This window comes from Paraphaeosphaeria sporulosa (assembly GCF_001642045.1).
Source record: "Paraphaeosphaeria sporulosa strain AP3s5-JAC2a unplaced genomic scaffold CC84scaffold_9, whole genome shotgun sequence".
In the NCBI taxonomy this organism is placed as follows: Eukaryota; Fungi; Ascomycota; class Dothideomycetes; order Pleosporales; family Didymosphaeriaceae; genus Paraphaeosphaeria; species Paraphaeosphaeria sporulosa.
Window position 1 is genome coordinate 618548 of NW_017253368.1, and position 17966 is coordinate 636513.

The 17966-nt window shown below is 52.3% G+C and overlaps 8 protein-coding genes across 8 annotated transcripts; 2 read left to right on the forward strand and 6 right to left on the reverse strand.

Moving 5' to 3' along the window:
• Nucleotides 1-300: 300 nt before the first annotated feature.
• On the forward strand, nucleotides 301-5042 carry CC84DRAFT_1099115 (uncharacterized protein; the record flags this gene model as incomplete). The annotated part of the gene is made up of 4 exons (XM_018174804.1): nucleotides 301-853; nucleotides 1322-2579; nucleotides 4207-4357; nucleotides 4380-5042. 4 exons carry the CDS (start codon nucleotides 301-303, stop codon nucleotides 5040-5042), a joined length of 2625 nt encoding a protein of 874 aa, XP_018032453.1.
• Nucleotides 5043-6348: 1306 nt separating this feature from the next.
• Nucleotides 6349-7857, reverse strand: CC84DRAFT_982252 (uncharacterized protein). The gene is made up of 2 exons (XM_018188047.1): nucleotides 7414-7857; nucleotides 6349-7357 (listed from the first exon to the last, which is right to left on the reverse strand). Exons 1-2 carry the CDS (start codon nucleotides 7676-7678, stop codon nucleotides 6810-6812), a joined length of 813 nt encoding a protein of 270 aa, XP_018032454.1. The 5' UTR covers nucleotides 7679-7857; the 3' UTR covers nucleotides 6349-6809.
• Nucleotides 7858-8037: 180 nt separating this feature from the next.
• Nucleotides 8038-8826, reverse strand: CC84DRAFT_1220455 (uncharacterized protein; the record flags this gene model as incomplete). The annotated part of the gene is made up of 1 exon (XM_018183171.1): nucleotides 8038-8826. One exon carries the CDS (start codon nucleotides 8824-8826, stop codon nucleotides 8038-8040), a length of 789 nt encoding a protein of 262 aa, XP_018032455.1.
• Nucleotides 8827-9031: 205 nt separating this feature from the next.
• On the reverse strand, nucleotides 9032-10754 carry CC84DRAFT_982553 (uncharacterized protein). Its single transcript, XM_018188049.1, has one exon. It carries the CDS (start codon nucleotides 10369-10371, stop codon nucleotides 9232-9234), a length of 1140 nt encoding a protein of 379 aa, XP_018032456.1. The 5' UTR covers nucleotides 10372-10754; the 3' UTR covers nucleotides 9032-9231.
• Nucleotides 10755-11843, forward strand: CC84DRAFT_982552 (uncharacterized protein). The gene has a single exon (XM_018188048.1). The coding sequence runs from the start codon at nucleotides 11138-11140 to the stop codon at nucleotides 11774-11776; it is 639 nt and encodes a 212-aa protein (XP_018032457.1). The 5' UTR covers nucleotides 10755-11137; the 3' UTR covers nucleotides 11777-11843.
• A 16-nt stretch (nucleotides 11844-11859) lies between these two features.
• Nucleotides 11860-13987, reverse strand: CC84DRAFT_1252200 (multidrug transporter; the record flags this gene model as incomplete). Its single annotated transcript, XM_018184357.1, has 4 exons — nucleotides 11860-12472; nucleotides 12525-12960; nucleotides 13011-13515; nucleotides 13565-13987. The coding sequence occupies 4 exons, from the start codon at nucleotides 13985-13987 to the stop codon at nucleotides 12040-12042; spliced, it is 1797 nt and encodes a 598-aa protein (XP_018032458.1). The 3' UTR covers nucleotides 11860-12039.
• A 1567-nt stretch (nucleotides 13988-15554) lies between these two features.
• On the reverse strand, nucleotides 15555-16373 carry CC84DRAFT_1220459 (Nitroreductase; the record flags this gene model as incomplete). Its single annotated transcript, XM_018183172.1, has 2 exons — nucleotides 15555-15878; nucleotides 16080-16373. 2 exons carry the CDS (start codon nucleotides 16371-16373, stop codon nucleotides 15555-15557), a joined length of 618 nt encoding a protein of 205 aa, XP_018032459.1.
• Nucleotides 16374-17371: 998 nt separating this feature from the next.
• Nucleotides 17372-17921, reverse strand: CC84DRAFT_1179049 (DUF1772-domain-containing protein; the record flags this gene model as incomplete). Its single annotated transcript, XM_018180381.1, has 2 exons — nucleotides 17372-17808; nucleotides 17861-17921. The coding sequence occupies 2 exons, from the start codon at nucleotides 17919-17921 to the stop codon at nucleotides 17372-17374; spliced, it is 498 nt and encodes a 165-aa protein (XP_018032460.1).
• Between the last annotated feature and the right edge of the window lie 45 nt (nucleotides 17922-17966).

The following is a 17966-nucleotide window of genomic DNA, read 5'->3' on the forward strand; positions in this document are numbered from 1 at the left end:
GCAGCTAGAATGCATGTGTGGCGCTTCCCCAACTTGAATATTCCCTTTTCGATGTGTGCTGTTGTGACTCACAGCTTTATACGCGGACGATGGTGCACGCTTGCCATTGCAGCGCCCTGCGCACCTTGCCCTCTGACTAAGCGGCGCCGCTGACATCTTGGCGGGGTTCAGTACTCAGCTGCATTTGCGATAAGTACTGCTTTTCGATAACACACCTATAAAAAGTCACAAGAGATAGCAGAATGAGTAATTACTGGTCAGCATGATGTGACCATCCCACTACGGTACCCGAAAACAACGATGCCTGCGGCCAATAGCTCCCCCGATGCATCGACGCCTGATTCAGCGATAACATTACAAGAGAGGCCGATACAAAAAGCCTTTTCCTGCGTCCTATGTGCTCAGCGGAAAGTCAAATGCGATAAAGCGCCGGGCGGGTGCTCAAATTGCACGAAGGCGCGCGTGGACTGTATCTACAAAGCTCCTCCGCCCCCAAGGCGGCGCAAGAAAGGGCAACAAAAGGGCGAAGTAGATGTCCAGGCTAGGTTGAAGCTATACGAGAAGGCGCTGAGAGAGCGTGGTGTGGATCCTGAGGAATTGGTGAGGGAGGAGGAGGGGACAGGTCGACCAGAGGAGCCGGTTGGGGTTAATAAGTATGTGGACGATATCAGGGTGTCCCGCGACGGGATTGCGAAAGGAAATGACAAGAAGGGGACGGGTGTTCTAGTGGCTGAAGGAGGGAAGAGCAGGTATCTGGAGAATACACTATGGACCAGCCTGCAAAGCGAATTTCGAGACCCGAAGAGAATATTAGAAGACTCTTCAGATGACGAAGAGGTGGAACTTACTCCGGGTATGAGTGCCACATCGCGCCTCGCCACGCGTGAAGGCGATGCCCTTCTCGGCGCCTCGATCTTAGGCAGCTCGAAAACACCTGGCAGCCTTCGCACATTCCATCCAAGCCCTGGGCAGATCTTCAAGCTCTGGCAGGTCTATTTGGACAACATAAATCCCCTAATCAAGGTCTTCCATGCGCCCTCGGTACAGCAGATCATTTCCAATGCGAGCGGGAACCTGGATGACGTTCCAAAGAACGTTGAGTGCCTGATGTTCGGGATCTACTGCACTGCCGTGGAAAGCCTGGGAAATTCAGAATGTATCGCAATTATGGGCTCGCCAAAAGACGTCGTAAGCCAACGCTTCAAAACCGCCGGCCACCTCGCCCTCATCCGCTCCAGCTTCCTCAAAACCTCCGATCCAATGGTCCTACAGGCATTGGTCCTCTACATCACCTCCCTCATCAACTTCGACGCCCGCGTAGTATGGATCCTGACCGGCGTTGCTGCCCGCATCGGCCAACGCATTGGTCTCCACCGCGACCCCGAGACCCTCGGCCTCACCCCTTTCGAGTGCGAAATGCGCCGCCGCCTCTGGTACCAGATCATGATGCAAGATGGCTTCGCAGAGAAACTCGCCGGCACGGGCGGCACCATGTTTTTCGGCGAAGTGAGACGACCCTCAAACCTCAACGATAGCGACCTCTTCCCCGACATGAAAGAGCTCCCCGCAGAGCACCAGGGTGCCACCGAAATGATGTTCTTCCTCATCCGCTGCCATCTTGGTGAGTTCCTGCGGCACTCCAAGAACCCAAATAGCTCGTTCGACGGCGTGTGGAACACGCTGAGCGGGGACCGGGCGAGCCTGCAGGCCAAGGACAAAGCAATCGACGAGCTGGCCGCGCTGTACCAGCGCAGGTTTCTCGACCACTGCGACGCGAGTATCCCCTGGCACTACATGTGCACGTACCTCTCCAAAGGCGTGGTCGCCATGCTGCGCTTCATATCGCACTGCCCAGACGGTTCCGACGCCAAACTCCCGCAATCCGAGAAAGATCTGCTCTTTGAGTGGGCGGTGAGCGTCGTCCGCTGGCAGAATATGGCGTACACGACCAAAGAAATGCAGGGCTGTTTATGGCATATCAATAGCCATTTCCAGTGGAAGGCGTTTGTGTATTTTGTGTCTGCGCTGAAGTATAGGACGGAGGGGGAGGAAGTAGACAGGGCGTGGAAAGATGTACAGACGGTGTTTGATTTCCATCCGAATTTCTCGACGCAGGCGAGCAGGCAGGCGCTGCCGATTGCGGTGGCTACGCTCACGCTGACGAGTTGGGATGCGTATATTGCTGCGAGGGGTATGCCGAAAGGGGGCGAGCCGCCTTTCATTCAGGTCCTGCGTGCAAGGAAGGCGAAAGCGGACTCAAAACCTACGAAATCGCACCGAGCCGCGGTAGCTCCACCACAGGCACCCCTCTCAAATCCCGACCCCACCACACAAACCCACTTCATCCCGCACCAGGATATTTCAGCGCCAGGCGGATACGCTGAACCCATCGACACCTTCCAGTGGGACGCCAGTCTGGCGACTACGTTTGATAACCCTCAGCTGGGCGATCTGGACGTCCCGATGCTGGAAGATCAGTCCAACTGGTCGAATTGGGACAACTTGATGCTGAATTTTGAGCTGCAGAAGGCGAATAGCTTTGCGGCGGATGGGGCTGGGTTTGAGATGCCGTACGACAGGTGGTAACGGCCCTTTCTAGCGGTGTTAGCCAAGAAGAAGGAGAGCGTTGGTGGTGTGAAGGCATAGATGGTCCAGGATGGACTTGAGCTATGATAGTAGACTAGATCGTGTCTCGTGTTCTGTGGTGGGTTGCTCGTTTTGATCTCGACTCATGCACTGGACGGAGATGCTATGCGTCCCAAGAGAATCAGAGTGGATGATTTTCGCCGGGCAAGCCTCCTCTCCTTGCAGATCCGGTCCTTTCCGGCTCCACGGCTTCGACGGGCTGCAGGTTGCGGTACATAAATCGAACAAAGTCCATGACCGATATGTCACTATAAAGCACTGAGAATACCTCTTTCGTAAGCTAAACTATTTTGTCCGCTGCGTTCATGAGAGATAGCTAGGATTTAAGAAAGAAGGAGTATGCTGTTAATTTGTGAATACAGGACGTTGAGAAACAGAGAAAGGACTGCAAGAAATAGCATGGCATCCTCTTTCCGCTGGGAGCCAAGCGTCAGAGGAGTCGCAGCGACCGCTGGGCTTATGGCAGCCCCGCTGCCAAGTGTCGGCGACAAAGTCAATCCAAGGTATGCCAGGATGGTATGTGTCTTAGCTACGTAAGTTGGAGGTCTGTACTTCTGCATAGATGACGCATCTACTCTTTAACCGGTGGCTTACGCTCTAAGGAAAGGCGTCTGCTCGAATCAAAGGACATGGATGCTGAGGGGATCGAAGGGAGGAATGTCCAGGGCCGCTGAACGCGGCTTCTACTTTCACACACCGTGCTTTGGCAACACTAGCGCGCGATTCCCGTGTGTAAAAAAGGGTTCAGCCCACGACACCTCCCTTCCGTAAACCATCACGGCGTCAACAGCATCTCTGTTGGATTGTATCGCTCGAGCAGCTCTGAGCGCAAATGGAATTGCATCAGCTTTAATTGCGCGATCTGCTCAGGTCCTACATCCGCTGTTTCAGAAAAGCCTCCTCATCCATGCGAAGGTCTACGAGTACGCTGACAAGTACGACATCACTTCTCTCAAAGTTCTGGCGATGAAAAAATTTGAACGCTGGATGGAAAGGTTGTATGACCATGAGGTGCTCGCTCAGGCGTCACGGCACGTCTTTACGTCTACGCCTGACTGATATAGGTATAAGAACGATGGTTCTCAATACTATATGTAGCAACGTCCGGCTCATAGAAAGGCAAAATATCGAGGAGTTCTTGGACGAGTTCGAGCTGTGGAAGGATGTGTACAAGACAAAAATGTGAGAGCTTGGTCACCTATGATGCAGCGTCATATAATATTTTAGGTTTGGGGGAAAGGGCGTCTAAGCAGCAATAATACTTTCAGCTTATGTAATAGAGAATATGATGGTGTCGAAACCCACCAGTGCCTAAAGAGACGGGGTTTGTACCACGTCTCACAAGTCGGCGAAAACTTCGCCCGTACCCCACACATTCATTTCACAAGAATGATCCAAATAGATATTCGAGCTACATCCTCCCTCCCATCTGGATCAATACTCATCACAACAGAAAGTGAAGCATGGCGCAAACCGCGCAGGATTTAGTCCTCGAATCGGTGAAGAGGTAGCGTTGAGTTCATCCCAGACTTATCATAATCAAGTAGCTGACACATCTAGCTTGCTCACGTCGGGTGACTATTCGGATCTAACCATAACTTGTCAATCGGACAGTTACAAGGTCCACAAAGCAATTGTGTGTCCTCGAGCAAAATTCTTCGGGAATGCCATTAAGTTTCCTGGCAAGGTGAATAAGCAATTTGTACTCAAAGTGTTCAAGTTGAGAAAAATAGGAGTCAGAGTCGAACACAATATCCTTGCCCAAAGATGACCCCGCGATGGTGAAGCTGCTCATTCAGTATCTCTACGAGGGAGACTACTTTCCACCATGCCTGCCTTCTACTTCATCGAGTCCATCCACGAACTCGTATTTCCAAAACGACAGAAGCTCGGAGTGGAAGAAAGCCTCTTATCACGTGGTTCAGCAGCCGGAAATGCCTCATACCTGTACCGAATATGAAGTTTACTGCGATCATCCTGCAGTGTGTGAGCATCATCAGTGTGGCGGAGAGTGCGATTACCATTGCATCGACTTCTGCTGTGCAGAGTGTAATCCTCCTCCGAGCCTTGGCGAGGGTGCAAATCAGCTCTCGACGCACGCCAGTATGTACGCCATCGGCGACCAGTATGGCGTGATTGGCCTCAAACAGCTCTCTCAAGAAAAGTTCAGGTGTGCCTGTCTACATTTTTGGAATCAATCCGAGTTTGTCGTCGCCGCGCATTTGGTTTTCTCCACCACATTGGACGAGGATAAGGGCCTTCGCGATATCGTTTCGGAGACTATCTCTGGCCATATGGAGTTGGTCAACAAGCCGGAGATCGAGGTATTGATGACTGAATTCAGCAGCCTCGCTTTCGGACTGTTGAAGCGGAAGGTTTCAATGGGCTGGATCTAAGGGATACGAGTATATGCAGGCTCACCTGTGAGGCGCGTCGACAAAAAGCAAACTCTTCATGCCTAGTCGTCGATGAATCTAAACTGAATTCCGTGCAGGATCTCAAGAATTGATCGCAGATGTAAGCTACAGGAAATGCATGTACCTTGCACCAAGCACGAAGGGCTGTATTCAACTACTGTGAAAACTGATTAGAACGTTGTAGGGAACCACGAGAGAAGTATGCGAGGGAAACCATGACCACAGGGATAGCTTTGAATCGAAAGGTACCTCAGTGGAGAAACGGTACAGTCAAATCGGTGGGCATTGCACTAGGGTGAAAAACGAAGTGAAAGTGGTGCATGGTCGGGTCACTCTGGACTCTTTTCTTGTCCACCAAAGTGGCCTGGAGACCATGTTAGCCTCGCTCGCCTCTCCTCGAAACTCGCCTCAACGCCCGCGCAATAAATGCCATCCCAAAACATGTCTGCCCAATCGGTAGCGATCCTGATGGGGCGCCTCAAATAGTGAGTCATGAGTTGCCTGTTGTCATTAGCGCCGATACGATTCAAAACACACAGTCTGCATGCTGCGGGCGCACAGTTTGATGTGACGATCGCCTGCGGCGGAAACACGCACTGCGTGCACAAGAACATTTATTGCTCAGGATCGGAATTCTTCTCCGGTGCACTACGCTTCACCGATAGCAAGGTGCGTCTCAACGCAACATCAAGGGAGTCCATCTACTTAATGTATCTTATAATAATGAGCAAGCGACGGCAGAATCGACCTTCCAGAGGACGATCCTGGGGTCGGAAAACTTCTCATCGAATACCACTGCACAGCAGAGTATCGACCAACGCATAGCTTTTCAACATCCACTTTGCGGACGCACGTGCAAGGAATACTAAGCAATATTCATACGCATGAGTTTTCACACACATGTATCCCCAACTGCGACGGCGTGGTCAGTGGGAACCGCAGTTATAGGGTTTGTCCCCACCACGAGTGTGGTATCGACACCACAAAAGCTACTGGTCGCTGCCCCAATACTTGCAAGAGTTTTTTGTGTAGCACCTGCATTTCAAAACTTGTCACTTCAATTGGTGATGCGCCCCTATTGTTGCTCCATGCGAATAGGTACGAAATGGGTGAGTCGGCCGACCCAGACCCCGTAGTCTCTACTAATTCAAGACTTCTTGTAGGAGAGAAGTACACCGTGATAGGTCTCAAGGATCTGGCTTGTCAAGAATATCTCGGAGCGTGCAAACCGTTTTAAAATGCGGACCAATTGGCTGCCGCTACCCACTATACCTACATTACCATCCCGGAGCGCATATCCGACTTCGACACATGATACATGATGCAACCATGATCCGCCCAACCCTCATCCACAAGGCTGGCGTGGACGAGCTGAAGAAGGCGATCAAGAAGTGAAGGACGAGTGCTTAGGGCTACCCTCGAGCGCTACAGAGAGACAATCTAGTGTACAAGCTCGGTAGATTTGTCACATTCTCGTGATAAAGGGTCACGGAGGTCATGCCTAGTACAAAAGTGCCCTCGGGTTGGTTGAGCGGTGATCAAGGTCTCTTACATGCTCCATGAAACTTTTGCGACGCAATCTTTGAGCCTGGATGGAGGATACTGAAAGCATCGAGGCCCTACGCCGACAGCGAAGGCTAAGTCGATATCATATTATTTCGTTTCCATAATGAATGAGTCTGTTGTCAACCGGCAGATGCCCACATGATTTGTTTGCAGCAGTCCTTGCATGTGCCAGCGTACGCTTTACAACTGAATTTCTCCTTCTCCTCCGAATCTCCTCTTCAGCTTCGGCGCGAGATGCCAACTCAGGATTGCCAGCACAATCGCTCCAACAATGCCAACCGGCAAGCCAATAGCAAGACCCAGATTTACCGAGGAGCTCTCCTTCGGCGCGTCGACCACCGGTACCGCACATGGTGCTGGCCACGGCCCCTCAAAGTCGAAAAAATCACAGGTATACGGCGGCCATTTGCCTTTGTTGTACTTCCTGTGTCGCCCTCTTCCGTCACACACTTTGATCACCTCGCTTTCGGCCAGCGGCTCGCGCGTCGGCATTCGATAATGCTCTTCTGTATCGCCGGAATACAGATGGAAAAGCCAATCATTTCCCTCGTAATTTGCCAGTTTGTAATTCTCCATCACGCTTCCCGACCACTGGTAAGACAATAGATGGTATGGAATGTCGCATTTGTTCTTCGAACGAGTGTGCAGCGCGGGGGAGCCCATGTATTCGAGGTAATACTTGTCCGGTGTAATGAACTTGTCGTCGGAAGTCTCGAAGACTTTGTTGCCTGAGCTGCCTCAGCATCCACTCTGCGCATGGTCTGGGCGAGCTTGCACTACTTACGGTACATGGGAACGAATTTTGTCTGTTCGCATTGTATTGTGCGCACACGCGGCATGACTAAACTATATGCCTCCTTTGTTCGGTTGGTCCTCCCATCTTCTCCGACGCCTGTCTCGACCCATGAGTCTGGTATCGCAACCTCAGTTTGGATGTTGCCACTCAGTACGAGGTCTTTGTGTGCCGGCCAGTTGATGTATGGCTCTCCGCACGGGAGATCATCCGGGAATGGAAACGGATGCAAGGGACCCGGGTACGTCACAGACATTGCGGTAGCCGTGTGCAGAGCAAGATATGGTCGAGTGGGAGATGTGTCGAAGGTTGACGCGTGAGATTCAGAGGCGCATGAGGCCAAGTGCGCTGCCACTCCCGGAACCGGTCAGAAGGATGCTAATCCTAGACGCCGATCATATTGGATTGAACGGCTAGAGCGTTCGCATCCAGGTGGCCAGTGGGGGCCAAATAAAAGTCGATACTGCCAAACCGACAACAAGTCTCCATGTTAGGCCATGCGGGGCACTTAGATACGATAGTCGTAATCCTGGGTGTGACGTGTGTTACGCGATGAATCGATGCACGAAAACGCACAACAAGTCGACGAAATGCAGTAAGAAATTCTGCTCTTTCTCATTTGTTTTGCACCACATTCTTGATAGTCTCCAAATTCAAAGCACCCTTCATTCCCCAGCCTTTCTGACCACTGCTGACCGTCGGTCGAAACATTTCATAAAAATGGAAAGCCTCCTTGTCCAACCGCTCTTCATCATTTTCGTTCCACGTTGCAAGTGCCTCCTCGAAACACTTTCTGGTCCTCTTATATTCTTGGTCTCCAAACTTCTTCGTCAACGCGTCTTCGTTTGCCGGTTTGCCCTTCTCTTCTGTGCCAACGATTGCGAGTCCATCTTTCAGCTTGAGGTTGAAGTGCATCACGTGGATCTCATCCAGGTCGCCTTGCTTCTTTTTGGCCTCTGCTCTTTTGCGATTCTTCTCCTCGGACTCATCCGCACCAGGTACTGTGCCAATTGAGCGGCCCTTTGCTACAGCGCATATCGCACTGATGGCCGAACCTGCGCTGATACACGTCGACCATGGAAGCGACGGGTAGAGGTGATGCGCTACGCAGGCGGACCATAGCTGCAGAACCGGTGCGCGGTTGATCAAGATAGTGGATGTGTCTTCTGTCTCCGCTGAGTGAGTGCTGTTGTTCACTCCACTAGTCTTGGCTCTTTTAGACTTCACATCCTCTGCTTTAGTGATAGGCGCTTTGCGCTTCTTCGAAGGCGAGTGTTGCGTCGATGTTTCTGCATCACTGTGCTTTTCGGTGTTGCTTTTCGGCGTCTTTTGCGAAGTGGTGCTCTTAGTTGTCGCGAAGTCTTCGAGATGAGTTTGCGCAGTCTTGCTACGCGTGGAAACCATAATCATAGATTAAGCTATCCAATCTGCGCGTAAACGGAGAGACCTTGACTATATGAGAGAATGATTGTGGAATAGTTCACGATGACAACAACGTGAGCTGAGAGCGGTCGAATGTGCATGTGAGGATGACGTCACGCATCTATCGTCAACCACAGCAAAACTATCCTCGCTTTACCTGAGCGACGTAGACAGCGAGTGAACTCCAAAATCGTTGCTCTAGCAAGATGGTTTTCTGGCCAGTGGACCGCCGAGTGCACATTCGCAAAATAATGCCCTTGGCCGCGCACATTCGCGAGGTGTATCAGGATCCTCTGAGAAAATGCATTTCCCCACCGGTCGTTCATCTTTACAATAAGCTTGCTCATTGTCGAAGGGCTGAAACCTTCCTCGTATTTGACATATACCTCAAGGTACTGCACTTGGCGCGCTGCTAGCGAACTCCACTTCCGGCCACTCCTTCTTCACTCGATCGCTACCGCTCAATATCCCTTCTCCGCCTACCTTACCTATCATATCGAAGAACGTGCGTACAAAACGCCTCGTAATCTCAACCATCCTCTCAGCCTTGATCGCGCCATCCCCACCAGTAATGCCGTTTCCTTGCAATAGAACCCCTAGGTCAGTGAAGTCCGAGTGATTCGTTTTGCCGTGTATAATCAGATACTTTGACCAGTCGGTCTGCCAGGTGACGAACTGGGCCAAGCTGAAATCGCCCACCGCGAGATGCTCTTCGGACATCAGGAGCAGCGTAGGTGTGTGAGCATCGGCAGATGAGTCGTTCGTAAAAGCCGGCGGGAAGACTTGCCCGTCGATATCTATGGATCCGAGGATTTGTGGATTTTTTCGATTTTTATCGTAGAGAAGCTGGTTCAAAGCTGCACTGCCCCCTAGAGAGTGGCCGAAAAGGGCAACGTGGGTCAAGTTGAGAGGTACACCCAGCTCTTTCTGCAGCATAGGAAGAGCATCAAGAACGGCAGCGTTATCTTCTAGTCGGTACTCGTGGACCCGATTGATGAAGTCGCCGTCTGGAATGAAGTCTTTCCCCAAGCCCTTTACCCCTGTCCCGTTCGGATATTGCAAGTAAGGCTGTTCACCTGGATGATCGACAGTCACGATCATGTAGCCTTGCGAGACGAGGTCGGAAAACAGGCTGGAGAACATCTGAGATGGTGGACCTGTGAAAGGAGGTCCCCAGAGCAGTGTGGGTAGTGCATAATCATCGCAGTCCGGATGGACTGGTGCCCCATCAAGGATACGAGCAGTCGTATTGCCGAATGCACCAGAGCTGACATTGTAGTAGTCCTCGAAGTATGTTGCGAGACCGTCCCATATATAGCGGCGTGGCGATGCTGTATCTTGTGTCGGATAGTACACGTTGAGAAGTAACGACTTTCCGACGCCGTCAGAGGCTACTGGGTCATTCTTTGTGACTTTGTCCAATACCCATGCTTTGGACCCAACACCAAATGGACCTGTCGTCGGAGGCAAGGAAAGACTAGACACTGTCGTGCCCAGTGCGCAGAACAATATATTTAGGGACAACATACTGCGTAGTCTGGAACAATGCTCTGCAGCCAATTCTGTAGGGAAATAAGATCTTTATGCGCCGTATTGCAATCAAATGTTACGGTCTTTCTGTTAGTGCTCACTCGCTGATCACCTTCCCTACGAGGTTACTATTATGGTGGCTTATACTCGGTGCTACTGTACCGGAGGGCTAACTGGATGGACTCCTAGACTAGTTGACTTCGACTTCGTATTGCGAAGGCATTTTGTTGTAGACGGTCAACACTACACAGACCGGCGGAAGATGGATCTGGCCTCGATGTGCCGCAAATGGTTAAGCGTGATTCATACGCCCCGCTTCTCGGATTCACCCCCTCTGCCATTGCGACGCTCAAAAGCAACATCATATTATGTGTCATTGTACGTCCAAGATACTAGAAAGATTATTTTTGACAGGTCAAGAATAAGCTTCGGGTTTCTCCGAGTGCGCGACTTCATGTTTAACATTTGAAGGTTCCAATCTTCCGGGTTGTCGATGAAGAACGGACCTTGAAGCCTTCAGACAGGACGCCAAGTTTTCAGTCGAGCCAGAATGTTTTTACGATTCGCACTTTAACGAGTGGCCTGCACCTAAGACAACTATGCCTGCGGTCAACACTTGCACTCTTGCTTCGCATGCACCAATCGCGCCATTTGCAGGATGATGTGCGAATACAGCATCATGTGACCTTACTTACAACAACCAGACAACATCCCAAAGGACTACAATCCCAGCCTCACATTCAAGACAACCCAAACTTCCACAATGGCAGACCCAGCCAACTTCTCCATTATCTCAAACATTCTCTACTTCGCCTACGGCACCAACCTCTCCCCCACCCAACTCTCCCTCCGCTGCACCCACACCCGTTCTTCCTCCAACCCCGTCGCCATCGCCCGCCTCTCTTCTTACAAATGGTTCATCCAGCGCCGCGGCTGCGCAAACATCAAACCCTCACCCTCAACCTCACCTTGCGCGTCCGAAGACGAAGTCTGGGGCGTCCTTTACGCCATGCACCCCGCCGACGTCGCTATCCTGGACACCTACGAAGGCGTTGATCTGGATGCATCTAATTCTAAGGACACGAGGGGTATGACCGAAAGACCGACTGAACAGGGTAGGGGACGGCATAACAAGGTGTACCTTGAAGTGGATGTTGTGCGGTGGCTTGTTAGGGAGAAAGAAGGCGAGGATAGGGTGAGAGCATTGGTGTATGTTGATGAGAAGGATACTGAGGAGGGTGCTGTGAGGGATAATTATGTTGGCAGGATGAATAGAGGGGTTAGGGAGGCGCTGGAGCTAGGGTTAAGTAAGGAGTGGGTAGAGAGGGTGGTGAGGAGGTGGGTTTTGGAGGGGGTGGAGGCGGAGGAAGGGTATGTAGGTGGAGAGAACAGAGGGTTGTAAGGTGGGTGTGCATATTAGTCGATCGGTGATGAGTTTGGTACATGTGAGGGCGTGTCAAACGTCGAAGTGGACACGGATGGATTAACCTCTTAATAATTTCATTTCAGAAAAGCCGTAATCGTTATCTCGTAAGCATTCGTATGCAGCACATATACAAAAACGTAACCCCCACTATCTTACAGACTCTGGTCGAAGCTTAGGTCATATGACGACATGCTTGAAAGGATACAGTGACTCCGAACGTTTCCTCAAACCATTACTCATCAGTAGGGCGTGCGCGAGTTGACCCTCGACGGTTGGCTTGCATAGCTCGCGCCTCTGATAACACTGCCCCTTCTCGATCCAGGAGCCGGGCTACCGCCCGCAATCGAATTATGCCTCGACCCATACAACCCAGGAAGAGCACTAACTCTCCTACCACCAGTCTGCTCCCTCGCACCAGCGAGCTGCTGAGCGAAAGGACTACGCGCACGAAGCACGGGGCCCTTCCAGTAGATAACGTAGACGGCGAGGACGAGCACGAATGAGATGCAGAAGAGGATCGTGGAGGCGTAGGCGAGATGGTTGGGGTTCGAAGATGAGGGGATGTTCTGGAAAAACGGGGTGGCCGGAAGAGTAAGAATACCGGCGAGAAAATCGCGAGCCCAACCGTTTCCGCCCGTCGCGGAGGCAGAGTAGGGGCCGTATGCGCAGATCCTGAAGCACGAGTTAGTCGGAGACATTGACAAGCTTGGAGAGAAATGCGTACATGTAATCGATGGTGGCCATGTAAATTGCATAGTTCGCGATACCGACAATTGCGGCAAAGATCATGGAAGCAATCCATGGTAGAGGCGGTCCGGTGGATGTCCACGCGAAGCCGATCAGGCCAATGGGCAGGCACGGAGCTGTGAACAACAGCCACCATAAGCGGGATTCGTATTGTGCCCTTTCGTCGTGAGGCTTGCTCTTGCGCTCCTTCTCATTTCGTTTGATGGCTGGGATAAAAGAGATCCATGCAAGTGTGTAGCCTATACCGATGGAGACGAACGCGAGGCCGACTGCGAATGTGGCGAAGTCCCACTGCGCGTACACAAGGGCAAATGACTGGATGAACATAAAGATGAGGGCATCAGAGAAACCAGAGAGCAGGGACAGAACAAGCACGATGGGCTCGGTGAGGAACATGCGGAATGGGCGGATCCCTGCGCCGATATTAGTAAGTTGCAATTCCAGTTTGGAGGGCGAATCTTACAGGTGATTAGAATCTCCCGGAAGGAGAAGCGCTCCTTGTACGGCGTAAGCTCATTTGGACCCCAGAGGTTCAAAGGTTTGCCGTTCTTCTCGCTCTCCTTGCGGCGCTTCTTCGCGATGCGGTCCATCATGATAGTGGTACGAGTTTCAGGGACGAAGAAGAAGTGCACAATTTGGGTCGCAACGCCAAAAATCAGCTGTATCCAAATATTCCAGCGCCAAGCGAGGAATTGCTCGACGAAACCACCGACGACGGGCCCCAAAATCGAGCCACCAACGGACGAGAAGACGATGAAGGCGACAGCATATTGTTGGTTGTCGGCTTCCCACATGTCCGCAACCATACCAAGTGTCACTGAACCGCCAGCCGTCGAGAGACCACCCAATGCTCGGAAGGCGAGGATAGTGCCAAAGTTGGGTGCAATACCAACAGGAATTTGCCAGATGTTCACGAAAAACAAACTGAGTTGGAGAATGGGCCATCGCCCGAGTTCTTCACTCCACGGCTGTACTGGGTCAGACTTGCGGAATAGTAGGACGATTGGTGATACGTACCGCCCACAGCTCACAACCAAAAGCATATGTGATCAAGAAGATAGCCGCACCCAATCGCGCAGCCTGTGCGCTGACTCCAAATTCCTCGGAGATTCCAGGAACGGCGTTCGAGTAGAGCGACGTGTTGAAGTTCATCGACACTTGCACAGTGAACACAATGGACAAGATCATCCACTTCTTCCATGACGGAAAGCAGAAGCCTAGTTCGTCATAACAATCCTCTTCGGTGATCTCATAGCGATCGTATGTGCCGTACTTTTCGTAGAACTCGCGATCCTTGTCCGAGACCGTCTCATTTTGGGGACTGCGCACAACCTCATCACGCGTACCGGCGTCCGAGCTATCGTATTTTCTCTCCGTTTCTGCATCGCCAACAACGGTGCTGGCTCTAGCATCTGGTGGTATAGCGCGTGTGTCTGCCATAATGAAAGGGCAGAGCACGTATTGATTCGTCGGTATTGCCCAAGATGTGGAATGGTATGCCTTGGCTTGCGACGCAGCAAAGAGGGAAGCACGGCATCAAATATAAAAGAGACAGCGGCAGCGTGAACCGAGCTTACACTATGCTAAGCGCAAAGTGGGGATACTGGGAGAGCACGCGACTGGGTGGTTTGCTGTACCCAAGTCCGTCGTTGTGTGATGTAGTGACCGGAGCGAGTGGGTATGCCGTCATCGCACATCTTCTGACAGACTGGCTTTGCGCGAAGGAGACGCGAAGGACCATTTCGATTGACATGCGCAGCCAGTTACCGATGGCTTATGGGGTTAAAGACCATCAAATTTGTGGGTCTGAGTGCACGCGCCGGGGGAGCCGACAGTTGGGGAAGCCTCACATCATTGTGCATGGCAACCGCTCGTTCCCTACGTTGCGCAAGGCTGGTGTACTTTCTGTGCTTTGAAGCGCTGGAGTCATGAGTTCGAATGTGACAAACAGGATGGAGTGCCATGCATATCCAGAACGACAAGCACTGCTGAACGGGATCCCAAGCTTCGCCCAGGAGATCTCGATGATCTTCGCCAAGTCAGCCGTAAAAGCTTCCGCCTGCAACGAGTTGGCGCGGGATGTGTTTCGCATTTTTTTCGACGTCATCCAACGTTGGCCTTCCATCAGCGCACAGATGCACGCATGTGGCACATCTTGGAAACCTGCGAGTGACTTGCTCATTGCGGTATAGACGGAAGGAGAAGAGCGCCAGTAGCGTCGCGGGACATGGCTGCGACAGATTGTTCGTATCGAGGACAGCAAAGTACCTGCGATAGCAATGAAAATACTGCGAGTATTGCGCTTCGACAATCGACGTCGCGTAGAACCTGGGGATAGGAAGCGCTGGAGGAGCTGGCGGGTCGTGGCGGGGTTCAGCGATCGACTGCGGAGTTGAGCGTGCGATCGTGGAGCTTGGGGAGTAGTCTTGCGGATCGATTGCGTCCAGCTCATCGCATTTCATTGTGCTCCAGATCGACGACAAAGGTCGGTTCCCAACGAATGTTCAAGGCTTTCAGCCTCCTTCTGCTCCCGACGCTGGCAGCACGCCCATGTTCGGGCGCCAGCCTGGGCACGACTTCGATCATTTGATCACATGGTCACGTGATTGATACTCCATCTCGGCACCTGGGCACCCACGTCTCGCCACCGGGAAGGAATCTGAGAACCCAGGGCTCCTGAGCACCTGAGATAATTTATTGAGGCCGAGTTTGTTCGTCTCACCGCATCGAATATATGTGCACGGGGATTGGAGGTATGAATACTTCGGTTTAGTAGACGGATGCGATATTACCACTTCAACTGGTCATCAGGCTGGAACTGTTCCCCGGACCAAGGACTTGCAGCTATCGCATTCGCGTCTACACTGGACGACCGAACCCAGGCAAGCATTCAATACACAGACAAGTGCGCAGGACGCGGCACGACACTCTACCGCAAGGATATATAATACGTCATAATGCTTTCATTGACTCGCTATGCAAATGCAGCAGGGTATACGTCTATCATCTAGTTCTTCGCGCCGTGGACGAAGACACGCTCCTCGAGAGGCTTAAACTGCTTCTCTCCGGCCTCGCCCGCCTTTCCACCGAAGACGAGCTGAGCCCTCAGCTTCCACTGCTGGGGAACGTTCCACTCGCTCTGAATCTTCTGGTCCACAATGGGGTTATAGTGCTGGAGGTTGGCGCCGAAGCCCTCAGCCTCGAGCGCGGTCCAGGCGGCAAACTGGTGCATGGCGGAAGTGTGCTCCGACCAGTCACCAAAGTGGTGCGCGTAGATGGGGAAGGCCTTGCGCAGGTCCTCGACGGGCTGGGGGTCCTCGAAGAAGAGGATCTGGACAAGGGTTAGTGATGAGTGTGTGACATGGTGGGGTGCCAGGGGCAGATGCGATGACGATGGTGGGGCCTGCATGAGCTAGTGGGGCAGGGGCTCTTGATGGCGAGGCTGCGTGTTGACCGCCACAACACCAAGATTCTCGATGCTTCCAAGGAAAATTCTCGACGGTGAGTTCGGCAGTGAATCGGCGGTACTTACAGTTCCGTAGGCGCCCTTGAAGCCGTTGAGCTTGGGCTCAGTGCCGGACTTGTACTGTTCCTCAGGGACCTGGGGCTTGAGGACCTCCTTGGTCAGCTCCCAGAACTTCTCATGCTCCTGGTTGAGAAGGACAACGACGCGGGTGGACTGCGAGTTGAACGAGGAGGGAACGTGCAGGACGATCTGGTTGACGATGTCAACGATCTCCTTGTCAGACTTGGGAGCCTCCTTGTTGAGCTGGTAGATGGTGCGACGGTCCTTGACGGCATCGAGGAAAGACTTCTGGGCGGCCATTGTTGCTGATGTGGTGGAAAATCGAGTACGTGAGATCGAGCTGAATGTAGTTGTGGAAAGTCGGGAGATTGGAGTTTGTTGTTGTTGACAGAAAGGTAGGGACGGTGCGACCCGACAGCTTTTGTATGCAGCGCGTCTCCAGGTCTGATGGGCCATTTGTAAGGGCTTGCTCAGCGATAGCGCCATGGTGTCAAGAAAAGCGTGCGTGGTGGATCCCAAGCCCCCGTTTCGAGAAAAGTCGTCGCTCGGCAAGCGCAGGTGCGTGATGTGCTGGAGAAATACGGCAAGCAGAACCCCCGTAATTATGCCAGCGCCGAGCGTCTTTGCGTTCGCAAGCATGGCCCAAATCACATGAATCACGGTAAGCAGTGCAATTCGTTGACAAAGGGATTATTTTGGCCAAGTTGGCCGGAGACGTAAGGCGATCATGCTGCTTGCGTGAGGCGCTGGTGTCGGTTTTGGCGTGGCGTGGTCCGGTTAGCACCCCGGAAGCGGGATCCAACCTTGCCGGCGGATTAGCAACAGGACCAGACTACTGAGTAAGTGGAGCGGAAACTCACCGCACCTGCTCAGAAATGCCACGTTTCGCTGACATAGATTGTGTGATGCTGATGGCTATACTTTCGACGGTCTGTATCTTCGGCATTCTTTTCGCTGTTTGATCCGGACGCACGCGTTCAGCAACACTGGTACTGTCGTTGATCCATGACGTAAGCACGATGTTACAAACCCCTGCGATTGGCAGACCCTCGCGTTGCACAGAAGAGCAGTTATATCGATCAAAAACTTGCAGATTATCAGCATCATCAACCACTTTGAGAAGACAGGTACGAATCGGCTAGCATGATCTCGCCTACAAGCACCCGTTTGCGAATTCTGCCGATGTATACACGATAACGGCCCGATCAGACTGCCCCATGACATGACATCAAGCTATGTTGGGTTGAACATCCCTGAAACATTCCTTGGGCTTCTACTGTGTATGATAGCACTGTGCTTTACAACAGCGACGCCCAGATGCCTACGCCGGTACTGCCCAGGAGCAATACGCCCCTCCAAAGGTTCATCGTGCCCCACCTCTCTACAAGCTCCCTTGTGTCCTTCTCCTCCCCCTTCCCACTTTGCCCTCTCTTCGACAGCTCCGTGATCGTTCCCCACATAAGCAGGCGCGTATATGGTACGAGTCCAAACAAGCCGACCGCGGCCGCAACGTACAGGTTTCTCTGAGCGTACGACACGGCGCCACTCGCCGTAAGAGTCGGACTGAAAAACGCACGGTACGCCAAAGTCGCGAAACCGAGTGAGGAGGTCATGGCGCATCCCGATACTGGTAAAATACCGGACTCGTAAAGGATGAGCCATTGCTTTGAGAGTGTTGCGCCCGTCGCATGTAACAAGGCTGGGAATACGATGATCGACGTGGAAAGGTTCGCGCCTGTCATTTGTGTCAACTTGAGATGAGTTGCAAAGAAACGAGGGGAGCATACCTGCTGCCAGGGACCCTGCGAGAATACTGTATGTCTGTAGTGCAGGTGTGAGACGAGACATGCTGGCGCTGCTTTGACCGGCCTAGTGGTTTCTCGAAACGATCAA

What these genes read in the sequence shown, in the direction of transcription:
- CC84DRAFT_982552 (XM_018188048.1), top strand. Translation starts at nt 11,138, where the DNA reads ATGGCAGACCCAGCCAACTTCTCCATTATCTCAAACATTCTCTACTTC.
- CC84DRAFT_982553 (XM_018188049.1), bottom strand. Translation starts at nt 10,371, where the DNA reads ATGTTGTCCCTAAATATATTGTTCTGCGCACTGGGCACGACAGTGTCT.
- CC84DRAFT_982252 (XM_018188047.1), bottom strand. Translation starts at nt 7,678, where the DNA reads ATGTCTGTGACGTACCCGGGTCCCTTGCATCCGTTTCCATTCCCGGAT. An exon ending in AAAATTCGTTCCCATGTACC is followed by an intron (nt 7,358 to 7,413) that starts GTAAGTAGTGCA and finishes GAGGCAGCTCAG; the next exon opens with GCAACAAAGTCTTCGAGACT.